Here is a 24,569-nt window from a genome sequence, read left to right as displayed (position 1 = left end):
GTTTTATCTGCAGTGGAATGTTGCCCTCGCATTATGCAAAATTTGTTGATGGTGCTGGTATTGGAAAAATAAATAAGCAAATAAGATCACACTTCTTTAAGTCTTACCAAAAACATATTCAGGATGAATACAATGATTCAACATCAACAGCACTCCTCGAGGAAATTGGTCTTTATGAAGATGAGAGGTTAGGGAGTATTGATATGATGACAGATGCCAGGCATGGATGGAGGAAGAATGCCAAGGACACAAGTGTTGTTGCTATTGGTGACCGCACACATAAAGTTATAAACTGCCAACATGTTACCAAAGCAGATGACAACGTTTCTCAGCGACATGAGAAACTGGGAACAGAAAAGATATATAAGTATCTATCTGACAACACTGTCTCTGTGGGAGTCCATACTCATGACAGGAATCTATCTATTAATAAGTACATCAGAGAAGAATGTGAATCCGAAAACCAAAATGACACCTGGCATTGTGTGAAATCTGTCAAAAAGGCACTCAAAGGAGCAGCATCAGGTCCAGCTTCTCTTCAAGGAAAAACTTGGTCTTTTCAGCTTAGTGACAAAGTTGAACCTGTTGCCACCCACATGCATTGGGCCGTTAGAAACTGCGGGGGCAATGCTGTAAAACTACGACAATCTTTGGAAAACGTCACGGAACATTACAAGAACAACCACAGTGCATGTGACCCAACATCAAGATGCAAAAAAGATCCAAACTACGATATATCAAGGATAGGAATTACTGATCCAAAAGCAGAAAAGTTACTTATTGGCATACTTACCAAATCAACATTATTCAAGCATGCAGAGGACTATAGGTTGGGAAGAGACACATTTTATGTAGAAAGCTTCAACAATGTGATAAACGTTTACCAGGACAAGCGTATTGCTTTCTCAGATGACCAATACAGATCAAGAGCCAACTTAGCAGTCTGTCAATGGAATGAAAATGTTGATCGTGGATATACATCTGTTTGGAATCCTCAAAACCAACATGCACCACGCAGTACCAAAGGAAAGAAAAATTACAAAAAATGTACATTCAAGTTCAGGCAAAATATTTGGAAAAGATATGTTGACACTCTGTACAAGAAAGCAAGGAAACGAAAACGAAACACATAGCTTGTAAGTAATACCCTATCACAGTAGTGTGTATGATGTTTATAATGCATGCTGTATACTAGCCATGTGCTCTAACTTGCTGCTAGCTATTTATAGAGCACTGTCCAGCTATGGGCGGGGTCTAGGCCTAATAGCTTACCACCTGGTAAAAGAAATAGGTCGACGCCGGTCTTTATTGAAACCCCGTGCAGGCCACGAGCACGAGTGACAAATGCGATAGTGTATGCTGTCACTGATGATAGCTCTGCTAAAATAACACTGCCGTTTTAAAGTTTTGCCATCTGTCGACAAGTCACCTAGGCAGCTGGTGATGTCGTGTTAATGGATGTTTAAACAGGTCTACAACGTAAGTAGCAAACTTTGTATTTGTTGACACAGTAGACGACACAGAACTGTGACTTCCACTTCACGTCTTCTTTATTTAGAAACAGATTCTTTATTTGTTTGTCTCTCTTTTGTCAACTCTTGATACCCCTTTTCTGTGTTTCTTATTTTGTTCAACTTTCTAAAGTCTCATTTTTCTTTTCAATTTTCTGTTTCTTCCTCAGCCGTTCTCTTTCCTCTATGCTCATAACTGTATCCCTTAATCTATTCCTTTCGTCTATAACGCTCTTCTTGTTTCACAGTTCTACTGTCTCTCCTGATATTCTGTGTATAGTCTTTGTTTTTCGCATCCTTTACATTATATTTCTAAACCTGTCCAGTCGACAGGCTGCTGTGGTGGAGACTCCTGTGTTTACCTTCCTAAAGTACCCGGTATACTTATGCTTTCTCTATATATATCTCTCTCTCTGCTTTCTGTATTCCTTTCTTTGTTTCTCTATAAATCACTGATTGATTTAAACATATTTTATTGTCGAAACAGACAAATGGATGAGAGACAGGTTCTAACAACTTACAAGCTCTTCTCCACGAATACAGCATATGAATTACATTTAAATCACGTGACGTACTATGTACACAGAGATTTACAAAATAATAATGCGGTAGATGTATTTTTTGTCTAAATCAACTTTATCACAAAAAGTAAAGGGTGATTGTAAGAGAAAGTAGATGAAAGACGGGAAAGGAAGTCGGGAGTGAGCAGATCTGATGCCGATTGTAAAAGGAAAAGGTCCGTTCAGGTATATCAAAATATTGAGTTTTACGCTATGACGCAAACGCTAATTTTAAGTCACATTTCCAGATGATTTGAATACTCTAGGCTATATTCAATTGATTTAAACATATTGTATTGTCGAAACAGACAAATGGATGAGAGACAAGTTCTAACAACTTACAAGCTCTTCTCCACGAATACAGCATATGAATTACATTTAAATCACGTGACGTACTATGTACACAGAGATAAATTTACAAGATAATAATAAGGTAGATGTATTTTGTCTAATTCTACTTAATCACAAAAAGTAAAGGGAGATTTGAAGAGAAAGTAGATGAAAGACGGGAAAGGAAGTCGAGAGGGAGCAGATTTGATGCCGATTGTAAAAGGTTCGTTCGGGTAGTATCAAAACGCTTTGCTGTATTCAAAAACGTCTGTACCGATTTAACTATATTGATGTTTGTATCATAGGAGTAAGTGTCACTATTTCCCCATAAAATAATTTCTAGATTAAAATCTACATTTAAATCGCGCAATGTATCAAATAAGACACGTCTTTGAATAACAAAATTTGAACATGTAAAGAAGTAGTGATTCGCATCTTCCACACCGTCACCGCACAAACAATTTGGGGACCTACAAATTATAGCAGTTCACCCCCTATGCCATACTGCAAAGTTTAAAAAGTAGACCTCTATGCCAGACTTTGTCAAATGCCTTTGACAAGTCACAGAATACAATACAAGAATAATCTTTTCTATCACCAGCAGTGACAATGTTATGGTACAGTTCTATTAAATGGTAAACGGTGGAATGAGCGGGAAGGAACCCAGATTGATATTTATAAAAAATATCATTCACTCTTGTAAAGTTAAAAATATACTTAAAAACACACCTTTCCATATTTTTTGACAGACAGCTAAGTAAAGAAATAGGTCGATAGTTGGAAGGAAGTTGTGCATCTCCTTTTTTGAATAAAGACATCTGGCTGTAGCCTTCAGCATACGGTGGCTGATCTTATCAGGGTCAACTGCCTTTCTAATATCAAGAATTGATAAAATATCAAAAACTTCATTTGCATGTATAACAATATTAGTGAGAGAGTTTTGACATTTTCTATGAAAATCAGGTAGAGTGACATTGGATTCATCAGTACATGAAATTGAAGCGAAATAATTATTTAGAACTTCGACTTTTTCTTGGTCACTGTATGCCACTTTTGAACAGCCATTAACTGAGTAATCCAACGGAGGAATAGATCTGGCAGGAGAAGAGAAAAAACTTTTCCAAAATTCACGAGGATTTTCATTTTTCGATTTATTGATAAGGGATTCGGGATTACTGAAAACGTCAGCCATAGCTTTCTTTTTCATATTATCAACTTTATTTCTTATGCTCTTATATTTTGACCAATCATCCGGGCGCTTTGAACTTAATGCTTTGTACTTCATTCGGTCACATATACGACAATATTTACGTAAGACAGTATCAAACCCAAGGTTTATCTGAGGGGCGAACAATTATTTTAGAATTTGGGATACATGTACTAGCTAGTTCTAGGTATTTTGCTGTAAAGTTTTCTACTGCACAGTCATTAGAAGGTGCATTATAAATCACTCTTACCGCTGTATTCGAACGTTCATATTTCTTAATTCGATTAGCTCTCAATTTTTGTTTGTTTCGTTTTTGGTTCTGTTTGAAAGATTCCATTTTCTCCAAATTCTTATGTTTCTAAAAGTATGACTTTGCCTTATGTTTGTTTCGTTTCTAAAAATCGCTTTCGTCTTTATTATTTTGTTTATATTATTCTCTTTTCTTTTTTTCTGTCTGTATTCTGATGTTTCTCTCTTAAATCTATATTTGCTATATTGATTTACCTCTGCCGTAATATTTTTAAAAACTAAATTTGGTTTTGCTCTATATTCTTCTCTAGCTTCTCCCTCAAATATCCTTCCTCTTTTTAAAGTATCTATACTGCTATATGCTTTTATGATCATGTGACTAAAAGATATTTTGTTTTTAAGTTTAGTGTTTATCTGTCATAATCTTGCACGCTTTATTCATGTTACTTCAGAATATGGAGACAATAGAGACTTTGAAAGACGAAAAACTCTCTTCTCTCAATATTCTTAAGTAATCGTTCAGTGACGGTTTGTATTATTGACGTTTTGGTTGCTGTTCTTTCCGCTAGCTAGTCGGTATTGTCAGATATCCAGTCCATTTTTTGTTTTGCATTGCTTGTTGACATGTTTGTATAAACATGCGCAAATACATGTTTGCTGACATTTTTGTACATAAATATAGCTTTTGAGGATTGATGACGTTTTGTTAGGTGCGTATGTTCTTTTTTGTTGACGATTTGGTTGATTCGACGTTATTGATGTTTCTAATTGTAACACAAGTTTAAAGTTTTGTTACAATTTTCTTCTGAAACCAACGGTCCCGACGTTTTACGATAAAATCATTTTTTGCTGAAGTTGGAAAGTTTAAGCTTAAGAATCCTAATTGTGTCTGGTCTGCACATTAATTTCAATTTCTTGGATTGTAAACTTCCGTTATCTTAACTTACTTTAGATATCAATAAACAATGGTGTATGTGACAATATCCGATGGAAAATGCACCAGAAGTGTACATTTAAGGAGGCTCCACCCTTTCGCAATTAGCCATCAGAATTCAATGAATGTTTCACATGATGGTTATGTCACTATGTAGAGATGATTTTATGAAAATCTAAGCATCCCGATAAACTGGGGATTTTTTGGTAAAAAATACCGAAAAATTGAATTTTTGTCAAATTCAACACTTTTACATTTTTTGAGCGTGTGACATTGTTCAAAACTATTACAACATTAAAATAATGAAAAGAAACATTGCTAATCAACCCTACAAATATTTTATTTATCATAAAATATCTACAACATGTTACAAAAAGCGTTTTTTATTGAAATTATATGGATAACAGTTACTAAATACAAGCTAAAAGCAAACAGGACACATAGTTTCATACAAAAAGAGTGAAAAATTGAACCAAATACACACAAAGTCTTTATAATTAATTTATTTTACATTTTACAATTATTTTGATCCTGATGAGAGTTGTCTACCTTGAAAAAAATCGGAACTTTTTGCAGAGGGATAGAATTTATACAATGACACTTATTTTATTTAATATACCAAAAACGACGGAAATAAATTAAATTACTATATTTATTTGTCAATTTACTGTTCTTTTATGGAACAAAATTACTCTCAATCATGTACACTTTGGACATCATTCCATAGCCTGCTTACGCATGGTATATTAACATGTCAGGTACATATGTAACCATAGGCTATCGCATGGTATGCCGTTATTACGTGCACGCACATGCACTTGCATTTTATAGGGATCTTGATATTTTACAAACCACTATTTTCACAGAGTTATTGTAATTGCATTTGTGAACCGATTTATCTGACAGAGCGTAACTCGCTCGACAACAAAAGTCGTAGCGACCAAGAGCTTGTGAACTACTGTTAGCACGTGATACGTACAGGTGAGGTCGGTAAACAAAACACATCAGTCTGCATTCCATGCGCCTCATATACGACCTTCTTGAATTCGTCTGATCGTATGTCAGTGTTTTCCCGTGAGTTAATTAATGTCTTTGTATCATAAGCTTTATTTCTGAAGTACGTGTGATTACACATTTCCAAGTTAAGTCTCGATATCGGGTGTTGACATATCACGTCACGCACGTGTACTATTGTTTACCCGGTGTTACTATAATTTAGACTACGGTAATGGAATGCCCGATACGCAATACGGAAATGACGACACGAAAATACGACAAGAAAAACATGTGTATTACGAAGGGTGGAAAGTCCTTAACCTGTGTAAACTAGAATTTATATCACTCATGAAATGCCCGATACACAAAACGGAAATGACGACACGAAATGACGACACGAAATGACGTGTATTACGTAAGACCGAGCATGCTTGATGTAGTCTATTATATCAAGGTACATCTAAGGAGTATAAAACCAATACGTCGGGGATCATTTAGTGTTGAAACCAATGTTTGGAAAGAGAGTTAAACAAATCAAAGCAGTTTGTAATAGGTTAACTACAAACTCGTTTAAAAACTGTCTCTGTAATATAACTTGAGACGATCATTAGTTAATTAAAGCAAGGTTTCCGTTAACGACTTGTAAAGCTGACAAGTCTTTACATTTGATGGCCCTGAACATGTTCATCCTTTGGCAAGAATGTCAAGGTAAGCATATACCCACCTGTCGGAGACGATCTTTGTATCTGCATGTTATTGTATAAGACATCTTGAGAATGCTATGTGTCATTCAAGAGAGAGGGGGAATGTGTAATAGGGATTACTCGATGCACTAGGTCAACATGTTTACTTGTATGTGTTGTCTATCGTACCCGTTTCATAACGAATACGTGTAAGGTCGAGCGAATGCGATTGCACGAGTATTTTCATACTCTGGGTGTCGTATCCACACTCTGCACTGTGCTGCCGTCAGAGCAAGACGGACCTTTCCAGGCCTCTGGTAATTATAAGTCATTATCATTTTAGTAGTAATGCGTAAATGAACATTAGCACAGTGCAATATAATACTTTATCACATTTTTGCCAGTGAATTATCGGATTATATCAATTTGATAAAACTGATATCTTTCACACGGTGACAAATTTCAAAAGTGATATTTTCACAGTGTAAAAATATCACTTTTTGGTATTGACCAATCTTAACGGCATCTTCTATTCGCTGCATTCAAAGGCAACGATTTTTTGTTCAGATTCAAATGAAGCGACGGTAGAATAAGTTGTTGTTATGATAAATGTTTGGTACACACACTTAAGTATTTACATAAATATACAATAAATAACATTTTTATAAGCATTCATACCAGAAAATAGCAGAATTGCGTTGAGTATCCCATTCAAAATGGCGCGCAGCCTTGTTGTCAAGCGTGACGTCATTAGAACATGGCGCTAATTATTACGCTTCTGATTCCCACCCTTTTCAATGCATTACATTTTTCATGTTTTATGCTTAAAAATGTAATAAATAGAAAATTGAATGGTGTCTTCAGTTATAACAAATATACTTATTATAATATTAAAATATTAGCCACGCTCGTGAACTATATTTGTTATTACCGAAGACACCATTAAATATGTATAATTAGTCTTAATAATAACGTCGAAGCTTGTAAAGCGAAAGTATTACTAAATAGTGTAGGTAGACATAGTTTCGCATTTATTGTATATCTATCATCTATGACGTTATTTTCGTACGAAGTTCGACTCATATATTTTAATACTGATAAATTGTATTTAAGGTTTATCTACTGGATAAGTAATAAACACCAATGAACTAAACTCTTGTGTTTGTTATCAATTGAGAGGAGCGTACGACTTTTCAATTGTAACACACAAATGCAATAATACTAACTTATTAGCTTCCCTTCCCAAGACTATGTTATTTCGTTATTTTACGTTTAACGAAAATTTCATTTCTTTAAGAAAAACGTGTTATTTCTAGGCACAGATTTGCCGAGTAAATCCTCGTCAAAATGCAGTACCGAGTATTTAGACTTTCCTTCGCTTTAACTGCAACTGACACTGAAAATCTACGGCATTGACTGCAATGAATAGAAAGTATCGTTTTGATGGGTCAAACCATGAAAAAAGGAAGTTTCACTGTAGTGAATTTCTATTATCAAATTGATAATATTCTTTATTTCACTCGAGAAAATGTGATAAATGTCGTTTATTCCTTTATTCGAGGCATTTTAGGCAGAAATTTAATGTCTTAAAAAGCGAAGTTACGAATTGGCACAAATACTTCTAGTCACAATAAATAAGCCTACATAACGGAGTGATGCTTTGAACTTGACCTCGTTATGATAATAAAGTGCCACCTGTCTTAATATATGACTGTCGTATTCATTTACCGCGTCATTAAGATCACACAACGCCTTATTATCATGTAGGTTAACATGTGTTTTGTGTATTAGTTACGACATCCCATGCACGTGCATATGTGTGTGATTATCAATCCGTGACGCGTGTGTATTGCATAAGAACTCACAAGAGACTACGTTATTTTTTTTGACATAACATTATCATACATATCCCATAATACTATTTAGTAGAGTGTGAACATTGTGTCACGGTAGTCTTTTCGGGTTCATATTATTTATCTTCATAGTTTCTGTTATCCATTAGTTTGTATTATTTGATTAACAGCTTGCATATTTTTTATCTGGAACTAGGCCAAACTAGATGCACCAGAACAAAAAAGTCTGACGTCCGTTTTCAGGTCATCTTTGTTTCTTTAAAGTGCAGTTGTTTTCTATGATATGCACGAAACGGTGTTGACACGATAGAATTTCAAATTTACTTGACCACGTGATTTCTTCTAAAATATTCCATTGATATGCTTAAGTTTGACGATAACTACAAAACGTATATCGAAAATAACAAGCCATTCGGATTGATAGGTCTCGCCTGTGCCCCGCTTCGACCATCAATGCACAAAAACTTAATGTTGATGGAGATGCTGACAAAGTTAATGGACCATGAAAAGTAGGTCGCATCCAAGATTTGATGCATGTGTTGAGATGTAATACCTAAGATGCATCTATGGTTAAAGTTTGGTAGGTGTAGCACTTATACTTTCAGTGAAATTAATTTAAACGCAAAAACTTGTTGACGTCACCGTCGCCGCCTCCGTCGTCGCAAAAGCAACACCTTAGTCTCGCTTCAACTACTTCGTCGCGGCGAGACAAAATGACACTTAAACAGTTCACTTCTAGGAAAACTTAACGTTCTAGACTCTAGATAGACGTATCTCCATTCGATTTCATGTCTTTTATTATTTCCTTGCAGTGTCTCCCCAGAGATCAGTCATCATATGACCCTGGTTGTTGTATCTCCCTAGAGACCAGTTATCATATGACCCTGGTTGTTGTGTCTCCCTAGAAACCAGTCATCATATGACCATGGTTGTTGTGTCTCCCTAGAGACCAGTTATCATATGACCCTGGTTGTTGTGTCTCCATAGAAACCAGTCATCATATGACCCCGGTTGTTGTGTGTCTCTAGAGACCAGTCATCATATGACCCCGGTTGTTGTGTCTCTCTAGAGACCAGTCATCATATGACCCTGGTTGTTGTGTCTCCCTAGAGACCAGTCATCATATGACCCTGGTTTTTTCGAGGAGGTTAAACCCATAACAAATAAATTTCTGTTTAATGACGGCATTCTTCAAAGAGACGTTTCATGAATGCTTTTATTTTCAAAGATTGTATTTTATTGCCAAATCTTCGCGAAATGAAATTTCGGTAACTTAACATTTGATTATGTTAAGCTTATCATGGCACATAGTTAAATTGCCAGCAAAAATTCTCTACATATAAATACTTTTATACATGTGTATAGTTTTGGGATGATTTCATAATGAAAAACGCAGAATATATTTACATAACTATTACAAGAATTATATATGTTCTTAGAATGTAAATTTATAGCTTCGAAGTTAAATTATTCGTATGGTGGTGGTACGGAATGGCATTACTTAGATTTATGAAATTGAAAAGGTGTTAAACAGGGAGGCCTCTATTGTCCTTCTTTATCCAGTTCGAACAAATATTATTTTTTTGGAGTTTGAAAACGAATGGCTGCTCAAGAAACCGATTTTGGCTGGGAATGGCTCAGATGAGAAACCATCAAGTTGATACAGAAATGAGGTCCCCGAATTCTCTAATAATGTGACGGAAACACCCGTACAGTTTCCAATCATTGGAAGTTATTCCGGTGTAATGGTTCTTTCCATGATACTTTTGAGCTGAGTTTTGAGTTGGACGGTTTATTTAGAAATTGTACATGTAAATATTGATAAATGAACGTTGATTCCATTTGGTCATGGACAGTTTTGAAAGCTTTGTTATATTTACCAAATTGACGCAATCTATACACCTACAAAGTTACATTTATAACGTATCTATGGGTAAAAACAACCACACGAGACAGTCAGCACAAAATACCGCTTTATAAATCTAAGATTTCCTTTATTAATCGTCCGTGGCAATATTTGTTTTTTACTTGATAAACATACTTGTATAATTTAATTAGTTTTTTTTTTTTTTTGAAAAATCGACAATTAAGCTGACAAAACTGTAAGGACATAAATAGCAACATGCAAATATTTATGCAAATAAGTAAATGCCCCGGCATGCATTCTGCATGACATGTGCGACCTTAGATATAATATGTAATAAGTTCGCAAGTACTTAGCATATGTGTTATAGTTTTATTATACTTAAAACAATATTTATTTTCAATAAACCAATAAAATTCTACATCAACAGATCTAAATTCAACAACAATGAAATACAGATCTATAAATTTCTGTTTATATTTCCCGAGCGTCCCACAAACTTGAAATTCCTGTACATGTATAAACTGTACACTAGGGGTGGGTTATGAAAACGATTTCCAAACATACATCTACATTACAATACTTGGCGAAATTTGTCTATATTTATCAATTATGGACATCTGTCGGGTTCGATACGTTGTTCTATAAACCTGATTGAGTGATATCGACCGAGGACGCAGTCCCCGGTGTGACTTCTAGTTTTGGAAGTTATTACACCAATAAAGCTTATTTTGGGATAGTATTGAATCAATGTTTAACATTATTTTTGTTGTTATACGGACCTTAGAGTGATATTAAGAGAATGAGAAATGGGGCTGAATGGATTGGACGAAACGAATGAACACGGGCAGCTGTTTGTTCAGTCAATAGTCTTGTTAAAGAAGGGACACCTTTTCCTCACAAAACATGCCACATATTTACCTTGGTTTCACCAAATGGAGACACTGAAAATCAAATAGACCACATTGCCACAGCCCAATGGTGGAGGTCGTCACTTCAACATGTACGGACTAAGATAGGAACCGATGTATCATCTGAAAATCAATTACTCATTGAGGAAACAACAGAAACTACTATCTACAAAAAAAGCAGAAAAGATCAGAAGAAAATTTAATGTAAAACTATTCAAAGATCAACAAATTGCTGAAAACTACCACATAACACTTCGGAACAAGTTCAGTATACTAGGAAACCTACTGGATGACGACACGAACATCAACACAGTCTGGAAACTTACTAGATTCCGTTCTCCAATCATATGAGGAAACTGTAGGCTACCTCCAACACAACCAAAAGAAATGGATGTCGGAGGATGAAATTTTGATCAGAGACGAAAAGTGAAAGAAAAAGTATTTACTGCAACAACCAGACGGCAAAAGAATCAAGCAGGAACAATACAGTACAAAGGATACAAAAGAGCTGTAAGCAAGACTAAAGGAACAATGTCGAACATCTAGCTCAAGAAGTAAAGACTGCATGTTGTTAAGTAGATGTTAAAACCCGCTACAACATTACAAGGCAGCTTAGCGGGAAACCAACAACCACAAATGTACCCGTCAGAGATACGAATGGAAACATGCTTTCAAAATAAGAAGACCACCTTGACAGATGGAGGGATTGTTTTCATCGGGTGTTAAACCGACCTCCACTGGTAGACCCACCAGAGTGAGAAGCTGGGCTGCCATGGAATATAGGAACCAGTAACATCACGGAAATTGAAGTTATGAAAGCCATCAAAAATCTGAAAACTGGTAAGGCAGGTGGCATTGACAACAAACCACCAGAAGCCATCAAAGCCTTGGATGACATGTCAGTGAACAATTTGCACAAACTACTAAATGAAATCTGGAGGGACGAACAAATACCAGATGATTGGCGTAAAGGGCTACTTTTAAAAGTCCCATTGTAACAAGTAGCGAGTCATCACTTTACTATCCATCCCAGCAATCTTCTGTGCAGTATCATCCTCCACAGAATGACAAACGAACTTGACCAACAGATGAGAGAAGAACAAGCTGGTTTTAGGCAAGAAAGGTCCTGTGTCGACCAAATAGCAACAATGCGAATAATCATCGAACAAACTATTGAATGGAAAACACCTTTATACCGGAACTTTGTTGACTTCCAAAAGGCATTTGATAGCATCGACCATCAAATTTTATGGGACATACTCAAACATTATGGATTTCCTGACAAGATCATAAAAATGATAAGGCTATTGTATGAAAACTTTACCTGCCAGGTAATTCATGGAGGGACAGTGACTGACTCATTCCCCGTAACAACTAGGGTCAGACAAGGCTGCCTTCTCTCTCCTCTCCTTTTCCTCATAGTAGTTGACTGGGTCAGTAGAACAGCATGCAGTGATCCAAAAGGCATCAGGTGTGACTTTAACATCACGCCTAGAAGACCTTGAATTTGCAGCTGACAGAGCTACACTCTCCCATCGATTTAAAGATGCACAATACCAAGCAAACAGCATTGAATCAACAGCTAAAAGAACAGGTCTTTATATAAATCCACAGAAACCAAAAGCTATGAGAATAAATGCAAACCAACAGGACCAATTTAAGATCAACAGCATAGACATTGAAGAAGTACAGAATTCCACATACCTGGGTAGTGTAGTTAGTACGACAGGTGGTACCGATGAGGACCTTGCCGCCAGGAAAAGGAAAGCACAACAGGCTTTCTCAATTCTTTGGCCTGTTTGGAGAAGCCGTGCATTTAGAACCAGCACCAAAATTAGAATCTTTGATACCAACGTTAAGTCTGTGCTTCTATATGGGTCAGAAACTTGGAGAGAGTCAGTAGCTTCAATCAACTCAGTTCAAACCTTTGTGAATAGATGTCTAAGACACATCATTGACATCCGGTGGCCTAATACAATCTCCGATAAAGAACTCTGGAAAAGGACTAAACAACAGCCTATAAAACAAACAATCAGATCTAGAAAGTGGAAATGGATTGGACATACAATACGAAAGAGTGACAGCAACGTTACATACCAAGCTCTAGATTAGAACCTTCAAGGACACCGAAAGAGGGCAAGGTCAAAGAACACCTGGCGAAGGGGGCTAACAACGGAATCGAAAAAGATTGACAAGACATGGAAAGAGACAAAGAAAACAGCAATGGACAGAAAGAGGTGTAAAGACACTGTGATCGCCCTATGTCAGCCATTTGACGAAGTGGAATAAGAGTGAAGAGGAGAAGAGGAGTGCTATTGCCCATCCATATACTGTATACCGTGTTACGTATCAAATATATAAAACACGGTATATCAGGTACATAACAATGTAGTGTGTTGGTCGAATGTTTAGGACATATACTAGCTGTGTTGTCATTCCTTAATACGTGTGAAGAGTCGGACCTCGCTGATCTGGACTTCGAGTAAAGCGGAAACCCTGAAAACTAGTATAGATTATGATTAGGAAGAAATATTTTTTCAGGATTCCTTCTACTTTTACAAATACAAATACCGCGATATAATTTGGCAATATTGAAAAATATGCATGTGTTGCATACAGCTAGAGATATTTCCATTCTCATAAACCAGAAAAGTTCGCCTTTCCGGACTTGAAAATGTGTTATTATACATCTGTATATACACAAGCATTAGTGTGACGTAATGAAGTCAAGTTTGTATATGTAAAATACGTTATTGTATTTTATATGTGCATTAACTTTAGCATATAATGTGGACTGGCGCACAGGGACCTGATAACTTGTACAATATTACAACTATGTTTGGACATAAACTAAGGTATTTAGAGTAATTTTACACGTTTTAGGAGTGTGATCAACTTTCGGTAAAAATGACACCCCAGTGATGGTATAATATACATATCATCACTGGGGTGACATTTTATTATTTTAAATTTTATTATATATAATGGTATATTAATATTCATATTTAATCGTTGCCTGTATCTGTACTGTATTCTATAAAGGATCCCGAAGTTGTCTTTAGAAGTATTATATATAACCCTTGGGGACCTGCAAACTGTGTACGTCTAAAATAAAATAGCCAAGGAAATCCCTTATGACGTCAACCTAAGAATAGAAATGCAGATAAGTATATACCCGCATTATGTCGTTAATCAATTAATCGGTCATGGCGTCGGTTCCGCTTACCAAAAAACTTAGTGTGGTACTTATAGGGATTTATTGATAGTCGTAAGGTGTGACGTCACAGCTTCCTCCATAGACATCTAAAACCGCTATTGCTGGATACAAGACCTTCCGCGTCGGGTAAATTGATAGTTTATAATGTCGCTGACCAGGACAGCACACCTTTTACAAAGGATAACAAACCCTGTATACACACCAGAGCGCTGTGTCAGTCATTACGTCAATGTGTTAGCTTCGCCAAGAGCACGGGACATATCCATATATATATATATCTTTGCTCTTCAAAGGAATATATTTTGGCATTTTTTCAGGCAACTAGTCCTTATAAGTACCAAACTAGGGTATTTCGTAATCCCGACGACAATTAGTGTTATTGATAATTATGATAAGGAGTCATGCTATGTTGCGTCTTGGGGATTCTCTGATTCTTAATATACAGAAAATTATTAGATCTAAACACGGGATTGTCAATGTCTATTGTTAGGATGACGTCATAGGGGATTTCCGTGCACATATTTAGATGCACCCACACACCCTGCAGTTTGTAGCACAGGGACCTGCTAATTTGTTACAGCTATATTTAACCTTAACTATATATATTTGCGGTAAAAAAATGCCACCCCCAATGATAATAATATAACCCCCCCCCCCCCCCAACGTCTAAAATTACTCTAAACACCTTAGTCCAAATATCGCTGTAACAAACGTTCAGGCCCTGTGATTAAAACTAGACTTGTAGTTCATCTCCTTTATACGGTATGCACCATCACGTGTGTGGTGATGAAGGTGAGAGGACCAAATGATCTAAATTTGTTCGTTTATTCATCCGTTCGATATTCGTTCTTCCATTTTTTCGTTCACTCATTCATTTATTTATTAACCTCTAATATCATATAATTGCCTTGAATTTCGTGATCAATTCGGGTTTCAAAAATATTATAATGACGTAATAAGTCCAGTATCTTTTTTGTATATTAACCGAATATGAGATCACGCGCAATTTGACTGAAAAAAATGGGTGTTCATCAAGGGTCGATTTTTTGACTACTATTCTTTCTCGTTTTTACCTCAGGGACCTGATGATTTGTTACAGCTATATTTGGACCTAAACTAAGGTGTTCAGAGTAATTTTACATGTTTTAGGGGTTTAGATCGACTTTCGGTAAAAATGACACCCCCAATGATCATATAACCGAAAAGGGAGGAAAGCTCTCGATGTCGAAATGTCGACCACACCTAAATTTCCTGCATCAAAACCAACATTTCTAGTTGTTCTACGGGAAAATGTTTAGTACCGTTGGAAAGATGGATATTTTTTCTTTTAAAAACCTCCTATATGCACGTAAAATGTATTCTCCTCCCGCGGAAACGAACTCCGTTTTCTCCAAAAACACACGCCATTTCAGAGTTTCAAAGTTTTCGCAGTCAGCCTGCCACTTTTGTTTTGAATGTTAGTGAGGTCGACAATGAGTCCCTGTTATACACACACCCATGGCCAGTGATGACACTACTGTCGTGTATTGTTATAATGAGGACGGAATATATTTAAATCTGTGAACCTGTCTGACCTTTATGTGGGCTAATTATTCACTACCTTCAACCACGGCGTGTATATTTAGATATATTTTCACCAAGCCGGGAGCGGAGGCGTATGCACATGTGTATTTTCTACAAAATATAATATTTTTTGTTTCAATATTAAATTATTTAAAACTGATAATTTCCGAATCAACTATGATATGGCTATGCCATACTAGATTCCCCTCACCAAGGATAAACCCAGAGGTCTGTCTTGTTACACCGCTCTATACTGTGACGAGAGTTAAGACATACTTAAGGGCGTACGAAGACTCAAGATTTACGTATACCTTGTCGTAAGTTCAGGGGGAAATATGCCTGCTTCGTGTATCTAGATGCGTGTGAGCAATGAATTGTAACGGCTTTTAATTATAGTGTTTCGTAAATCTTTTAAGGCTGTGCATTTGAATTATTATATTTGAATGTGTATTTTTTATACATTCAAATGTGCGACACTTTTATAAAATATATCTTATCTTATATAAATTAACACGTTTAGATCTAAGATAACTGAAGTCGTGTACATTGTACTTTTGTTTACATTGTACTTTTGTTTACATATAAACCCGTTTTTTTGAATTTACCATAAAAATTCATTAATATACCCAGGTAATTAAATTCATCTACAATATCAAAAAACACCTCCATCAAAGTACCACCTATCTTTTTTTCTCTTAATTTACCTCCGTTACCGAAAACCATCACCTTGGTTTTAGAAGTATTAACCGTAAGATTCCATTTATTTGTATAAAGTAATAATGTATCTAGCATTTTCTGCAATCCCTCAGAAGTTTCGGCCTGAACTGAATTGTTTCATAAATAGATTAATTATAAAGTGTTGTGTCATAATTTTTATTATTAAATATTGGGAAATCCGATCGCGATATTCAACAAGTTAAACAATAAAAATACAATTTGATTAGCATATCTATGTAAAAAGTCACCTTGAAATTGAATTGTTATTGTTATGAGAGGCTTAAAACAAAACAAAAAACAAAACAAAATCTTAAGTATAGTATCATGATATAAGATAAGTCGAAGTCAACTCCGAGCACGTGGTAGTATCGACCAATAACAAGCTGTTAGCGACATTATCAATCTGCACACAGGCTGCATAAAACCATGCCAATCGTCGTCAAAACTGTCTGTCATGCGATTTAAAATAAAATGACGATGAATTCGAAAAAAAAAGAAATTGAAAAATATTACACAGTACTAAGTAAAAGAATTTTCAAGTTTAATTTAAATCTCACCTGGCTATACTCGTTAAGCTGTCAATGCTTTGAAAAAACCCGGTCCCTGATCATAAGTGAACCGTGCGTGGGCCACGAAATACACTAAAGTATTGACGAAGAATCCAATGACCTTCGTATTAACATTTCATATAAATATACCACTCCTTATTCGAGACATCTAATTCCGTGGTATTTCTCAATGACTATTAAAAACACCAGTGTTTTAAACTGAAAACTACCGAACACATACAAGAGATGACAACTAAGCCAGCTGTTCTCAGGTAAATTTTAGAAATCAATAGATCAAACCTTCAAATTGATCGTATTTTACCTGTGTTATATATGTACGATTGTTGTCATTTTGTAAATAATGTATTAATCATGTACTATCATTGTATCATGCTCTCCAATTTGGAGGAAATAAAGATGAGATATACACGCCTTTGATACGTATAGTTTGTCGGTACATGATACACCTTATGTTGTAAAATATTAACAAATAAGCCAAAATACACCGAAATAATGCAGAAGAATGACATTATATTTCAAATATCGATTCAACAAATTCAAGCTGACTATACTTAGACATATGAGTCAGAGGTCTCTGTAAGTGTCTCGTTTGTATATATTAATGATATTCTGTCTTATGAATTTGGTTTTAATATGAATGGGGTCCTGTAATTGCTAAGAGTGTTATAATGATGTTTTTATGTCATCCCCATAGCCTGTATGCATATTTGTACAACTGTTAATTACGCGCATGCGCTTAGCTAACACAGCAATGGACGAGGCTTAACAACAGGAATATATAATAGCTTGTACGGGTAAGTTATATGATTTTGAATGATTACAATGACTGTTATATGTTAGAAATAGAAGACGTTTTATTACCACATATATGTGAAGCTGATTGAGGTTATACTATAATTGAAAGTCTTTGTATAACGCTAGATATACGTACGTGAAATGACCGGACCACGTGGTACACCTTGTACTAGTAATCTCATATTGTAAGGATTGTTTCAATAAAATCAATTGTTCCGCTGTCGGTGAAGTGACTGACGAAAACATTTCGTATTATCTCGTATATTTATAAGTAAAGGGACAGCATACTGATTAGCTAAATGTGTTCACACACTTGATATACATGTACATGTATGCATACACCAAGTTTGGACATCAGTGAAAAGGAAGTCAGATATATCAAATATCTTTTTACATTTGGACGATACGGGAACTTTTTTGTTAAAGTCATAGCATTTGGAGTACTGCCTTATTCAACATGTCAAGATGTCACTCGAAAGTCAAGATAATTGACGGTTTACAAAAAAACTTAAAGCACCAAGGCATATTACATGTAACATGACTCGATTCATCTCGAATATATAATACAGACACGTCGTTCAATGTTTTTTTATCCTTATTATATAGGCTAACGTTCGTAAAAGATTTATTAATCGCATTTACTTGCAAGAAAACGTTGAATAACGTTGGACGTTGTAGCCATGTATGTACATGTGCCATTACACGAGTGTAGGAAAAGATAGCTCAATTTTGATTGGCTGAATCACGTTTCAGCGAAACCAGAAGCTGAGCGAAATGTTCGGTTGCCTATATCACTATATTTCGCTAACCAGCGCTACACAGCCATTAACATGTCGAATTTTCTTTAAAATGGTGATAAAATGTGACCAGAGCCTATGTCACCTTCAAAATGCTTTGTTCGAACAAAATCCTTGAACGACAATCTGATCATGAGTGTAGAAATGATATAGGAAGTTACGTCAAACTCATTGCGCGCGAATTTTGGCGCTATTATTAAACGTAAACACAAGAAAGGAACGGGACGTTGTTGTCTACAGGAGTACGTTATTTCAACCGATTTCAGGTGTAGTGTTAAATTGAGGGTAGATTCGTACACAAACGTGTAAAATATAATGTTAGGAAGGATTTTCATTGAAAAACGTTACTGAAATATTGTTTTTCCCACGGGAAGGGGGAAATTTGTAAGCTGTTTCGTATCAAATTTGCGCTCCCCCCCTTCATGCCGAGGTTTTAGGCACTTTAGAGGGTATGTTTGGTTGTTGTATGTAAATTAAGTAGATAAATTGTTTAAAAATATTCACAATGAAATGTATACACAAATTGAAAGAACATTATTGAATTTGGGCATAGATAATTTATACAATAGCAATTAATTTCAAGACAGCATAATACGATGTTAAATTAAAAGATTTGGCAGTACTAGACAAAAACGTGGGAAAACGTGTTGTCGAGACAGAAGAAAAATTAAGTTTAAATCAGGCTAAAAGTGGCTATCAATACGAAAGGAATATTTTCTAGGTGTCTGCATACATCCTAAAAAATTGTGCTCGTGTTTTTTTTACATTTAGGTTGAGCTTTCACTAGACTTTACGTAACGTTACATGTACATTTTAGTGCAAGAATAAGTTACAAGTTTTTGATAGGCAAAGCTTATTGTAGTATACTCAGTTTCAGTATTTTCTTTTGTTTGAATTGGTTTTGACTTGCATTATTTAAAAAAAAATGATGATTTTGGAAAGCTTTAACATTCTCTCCTGCCTGCCTGCCTATCTCTCTGGATCATGAAAAAACTGTTTAAAAGTAACGCAGTTTATCTACTCACATTTTTTCAGTTCTTCAGAAATGTTTTGTTTAAAAATCAAATTTCTATATAAAAAAACACTATAAATGACGTTGAAGTTTCAAATGTTTTTGATTCGGTTTTATTTTTTTGGACCCACTATTAATCAAAAGGAAGGAGGACCAAAAATATTGCTTCGCATAAAATTCTTGTTAATCTTGAATGTGTCCACAGTTTATAATAATTGTTTTACGATAGTTTAGTCTGATATAGATACCATGCAGTCTCGAAAATGTATTTATATTCAGTCTCTGGATTTAATTAATTTTTTAACAATAATTAAGAAAATAACAACATAAGCACATGATATTTTAGATAAATTCCAAACTGTTTATATTTATCTTTTTAAGTAAATCATAAAAACTAAAAGTAATCAAATAGGGAAAAAATAAAGCTAGATCTTGTATAGGGAATCTGCAACATACTTTTTGGCCTGAAACAATGAAGGTGAAAATTTCTACCAAAAAATACCCCAGCACCATATTAAACCCAACTAATGAAACAATATCAACTTTGTCAAATGCAAATTAAAGTTTTAAATAATAATTATTTTGTGATGTATTTCATATTACTTTTCAGTTAAATTGATTTTTGGGGATTATTATCCTAGGCATCTGCTTGTACCCCAAAGAGCAATATATACATGTACTGAACACCTGTATAAGCCTAGTAGCCAATATCATACAGTATTTTGTGTGCAGCAGACTTGGATTAATCTGGTTTCTTCACAATTGTTTAAAGTGCATAACAGTGATGGGTTTTTTTTTTTGTATCTTTGCAGGTTTGGAAAGTTAACAGTTTTAAATAACTGTTGAAGAGAGCAAAGAAAACACCAGGTTTGAGAAGAACAGAGATAAGAGGGTAATTATTGATAATTACTCATTTTTCTACCTCTTTTTCACATAGACCTTTGCCTAATGTGACATTGGGAAAGTGACATTTCTTTTTGCCCAGTTTTACACGCGAATATAGGCAGCTTCCTCTAGCAAATAAGTGCTTTTTAAAAAGTGCTTTATTTTCCCAGAGTGAAGAAAAATTTAGGACTTTCCTGCCTCTATTGATCAAAAGAAGGCCCTATTTTCCCAATTCATGTAGAAATAGGCTGTTGTAAAATTTAGGTAGAAAAAAAGCTAGACTTTGTGACAATGAAGTGATTTTTGCAAGGATATTGGGGGGAAAAGACTGCAGGAATTATCTAGTGGAAGGGACCTTATAGTGCCCTAAATTCACCCTTAAAAAATAACTGTAAATACTATAGAAAATACTCGAAGAAGGGCAGTCATGATTATCTCTGAGTACCCAAATACAGTGCAGATTTTATAGGAATGTTTACCTGGGTACCAGCTGTCTAAATAGGTAACTGACTGTCATCAATGGTCACAAAAAAGGAAAGGAATGTAATATTACACTATCCCAGACATTTGTTATATTTTAACTGATAGGGGATGACTTTTTATCTTTTTGTTACGTACTGTATACATATGTTCACAAATATTGAAACATCATTATTACCATTTTGTTTTCTCTCGGCTGTATTTCTTCTCAGGAACTTTCGTTCATGTCGTACAGTTGATGAAATGACTTTAGCAAGGCTAGTGTTGCACATGATTTTCATGTGTGATTACACAAGATTGCGTTGGTTTGAAGCATATTGTAATGTCCTCTGGTGTCAAGCTTGCAAATCTATGAATTACGAGTCTGCGAAAATAATGTGTATGCATTACTTCCGATAGTGCGCGCATGTGCAGAAAACGTATAAACATGCTGATCAGCTTGTAGTGTAATATGAAAGTTACCACAACTTGTGATGTATACGAGGGTTTCATTTTGTAAGCTAACTTTTGTAAACTACTGGTAATTTTAATAAAAAAAGTACTACTTCCAACAGCAAGACCTGGTCATAGTGTGTGGATTTTTTTAAATTTTTTTTTTGAGGATATATTACGATATTTATTGATTTTTTTTTTTTTTTGTCAAAGACAAAGACGCCTAAAAATATGTCGATTTATGTTGAATGGTAAAAAAGACAAGTGTATATATAGTCTACTGTTAATCGTTATACTAACACTGCCTTTGTTTGCTTTTATGTTGAATCTGGGTAGAAATTTTTATAGCATTCATATATTATTTAATAATAAGGTAACAAGTACCATAAATTCTCGTATGCTTATAAGACATAGGTTATGACACCATTTTATATTTGTCATGTAAATTTTGACATCTGCGTTCACATAACATCGAAACAATCTCTTAAATAACATATATATGAAGCAAAAAAAATATTGTGTTTCCAGTTACCCAACCTACCTTTTTCCTACCCTAATCTTTCTATGTCAATGTTCAAAGGAAGCCCTGTTAAGTCAAGATCACTCACCTATATTGACCTTGTCAAAAATAGTTAAAAAGTAAAATAAATTACCTTTCTTCCTATAGCTACCTTCCCTAATTTTTTCAGACATGTACAGTGTACAGGATACATACATGTGCATGTTTTTTTGTTTGGCCTGAACATGTACACATGGGCTCGTCACTGCCCTATATAATATATATACAATTCAATTTAAAGATACTGGTCAATATTTGAGAAGGAAAAAGGTTGAGATTGACACAATGACATTCATTTAAAAAGTACAAGATTTGTTGATAGAAAGTTACAGGCATCATAACTATATACGATATGTTCCCATGTGAATTTACACAGGTATATGTCCATATAGATTTGTTGTTGTTATAAGGTCAATTGATCTTGTCGGTAGGGGCCGGGCCCTAAGTCGTGTGAAGTCTTATTATGCTAGGTAAGGTTGACGGATGTAAGGAGGAAGTTACACTACCTCTATACACCAGTCTCTGTCCGTACATGTCCACATTGTTTTCTGTAAGCTGCGTTGAAGTATCTTTTTCATTCTTTGCTTGGTAAGCTACAATTTATATGATGTAAATTGAACTGTGTTATAGCAGGCTCTTGTGATTTAGGTACTTACTGTTGTACTAACTTATTTTTATATTGAAACCCAGCAAATGGCCATCCTTTAAAAAGTTATCTGTTTGCATTTCTTTTTTGTTTGTTTCTAGAAACCTCATATTTTCTATTGTAAAACAATTGCTAACTTTCAGTGATCATTTCAGCAAAAATAATTTTGCAAGCAAAGCATTTTTTTTAAAAGATGGCCCAATTGTTTTCAACCCTTTTTTTCTAGATAAAATTTTAACGCGAAGTTTTCCTTTTCAGGTACTTTTCCATTGTCAGATCTGAGCCTTCTTTCTTTAAAGAATGCTCGTCGGTGAAGATGCATTGCCGTTTGTGATAGTAGGGTTTATTATCGCCTTTGTATTGGCGTTTGGAATAGGAGCAAATGATGTCGCAAATTCGTTTGGGACATCTGTGGGTGCTAAGGTGCTTACCCTTCGACAAGCATGTATCCTGGGAACAATATTTGAAATTGCTGGAGCCATCCTAATAGGTGAGTTAATGTTCATCAAACTTGGATTTTAGCCACTGGCCCCAGTCATGTTCATGTTGTAAGCATCAATCCCTGGTGGCCTTTGTCTACTTTGAATTAAAAAGAATACTTGTCAGTCTGCTACATAAATTATACATAAACGCACATCAAAATGATGATAGCATTTATTGAAATATTTTGAGTTGCAGAAAAAGTGAGACTATTTACATTGACATTCCAAGACTTCTCGGGTCAAAATGGAAGTAGAGAAAAACAAGCTGGGTCACAATTCACAAACGGCGGCGTATTCAGTGATAAATTGTCAGGTGCCAGCTCTATTAAAAATACACATTATTTTGACAACATCGATGATCCGTTTAAATTGCTTTAGAAACCTAAAACCATTTCCCCCTCATATTTCTTTTTAAAGATGGTAATTTATAGTACCTGTACCTTGGAGATTTTTAATGTTGGCCAGTTGACGTTAAATCTAATTCAAGTGTCTAATGTTAACCATCAAATTACATTGTTATTTCAATAACTTTAGCTGTGAAGGAAAAAACAAAACTTGATTGTCCAGTACATTTATAATATGAGGTAAAATGTTGACTTGTTCTGTGCAGGTTACCGTGTGTCGGATACGATACGTAAGGGTATTATAGATGTTACGCTGTACAACAATGGGTCTGAGACCCTACTCTTGGCAGGAAATGTTGCTGCTTTATCAGGTAGGTGTTTAATTAAAAACTAACATTATGTTTATGATAAAATTTTGTTATTAATTTATTGCTATAGATGTCGAAGAGAAGCAGCTGTCTTCATTCTTGTGATATATTTCAAACTTTTAATTTCTGTTGGTATTTGGAAATACTGAGCAAGTTAAAAAAAAAATGAAAACTATTTTTGTAAAGATTATACATTGAAGCTGTTTCTAAACTGCATTACAAAAAAAAGTGAGTAAACCTTATTTTGATAAAAAAAAAGTTATGAATTTACAGCCGAATACAGGCCGTTTCCCCTAGCTTAAAAGGGTAAAAAAACCACCAAGGTTGAGCAGTAGGAAGCCTATCTTTTGTATTTTGCAAGAAATTGAGACTTATTTTCAACTTTTCAGGGTCGTGTGTGTGGTTGATGGCTGCCACAATACTTAAACTTCCTGTATCTACAACACACAGTATCGTTGGAGCCACTGTGGGATTCGCACTCGTGGCCCACGGCATCAAGGGCATCAACTGGCAGAAGATTGGACTTATTGGTAAGTGTACTGTAATATTTGTAATCAATTTCTCGTCTAAAATCCAGTAAATATAAAGTAAAGAGCAACCATAAG

At 35.1% G+C, this 24,569-nt stretch overlaps 1 protein-coding gene across 7 annotated transcripts in view; it reads left to right on the top strand.

The window, feature by feature from the left end:
• LOC110465746 (sodium-dependent phosphate transporter 1-like) overlaps window positions 1–24,569 on the top strand; it is a 76,792-nt gene that overhangs the window by 41,124 nt on the left and 11,099 nt on the right. For 2 of the 7 annotated variants that reach the window (XM_021521782.1, XM_021521781.1), the window contains exons 2-5: window positions 20,581–20,660; window positions 23,029–23,260; window positions 23,863–23,967; window positions 24,354–24,494. In XM_021521782.1, the coding sequence (XP_021377457.1) occupies window positions 23,071–23,260; window positions 23,863–23,967; window positions 24,354–24,494 (436 nt within the window). In that variant the 5' untranslated portion in view covers window positions 20,581–20,660; window positions 23,029–23,070. Of the gene's footprint in view, window positions 1–1,403; window positions 1,480–17,395; window positions 17,416–17,897; window positions 17,959–18,954; window positions 19,023–20,580; window positions 20,661–23,028; window positions 23,261–23,862; window positions 23,968–24,353; window positions 24,495–24,569 lie in introns of those variants that run through there. The other 5 variants (XM_021521783.1, XM_021521784.1, XM_021521779.1 and 2 more) reach the window with 5 other exon arrangements.

The sequence above is a fragment of the Mizuhopecten yessoensis genome, unplaced genomic scaffold (genome assembly GCF_002113885.1).
Source record: "Mizuhopecten yessoensis strain PY_sf001 unplaced genomic scaffold, ASM211388v2 scaffold11101, whole genome shotgun sequence".
NCBI lineage: Eukaryota > Metazoa > Mollusca > Bivalvia > Pectinida > Pectinidae > Mizuhopecten > Mizuhopecten yessoensis.
Note: the sequence above shows the minus strand (reverse complement) of the source record. Positions and strands in the feature narration are given on the sequence as shown.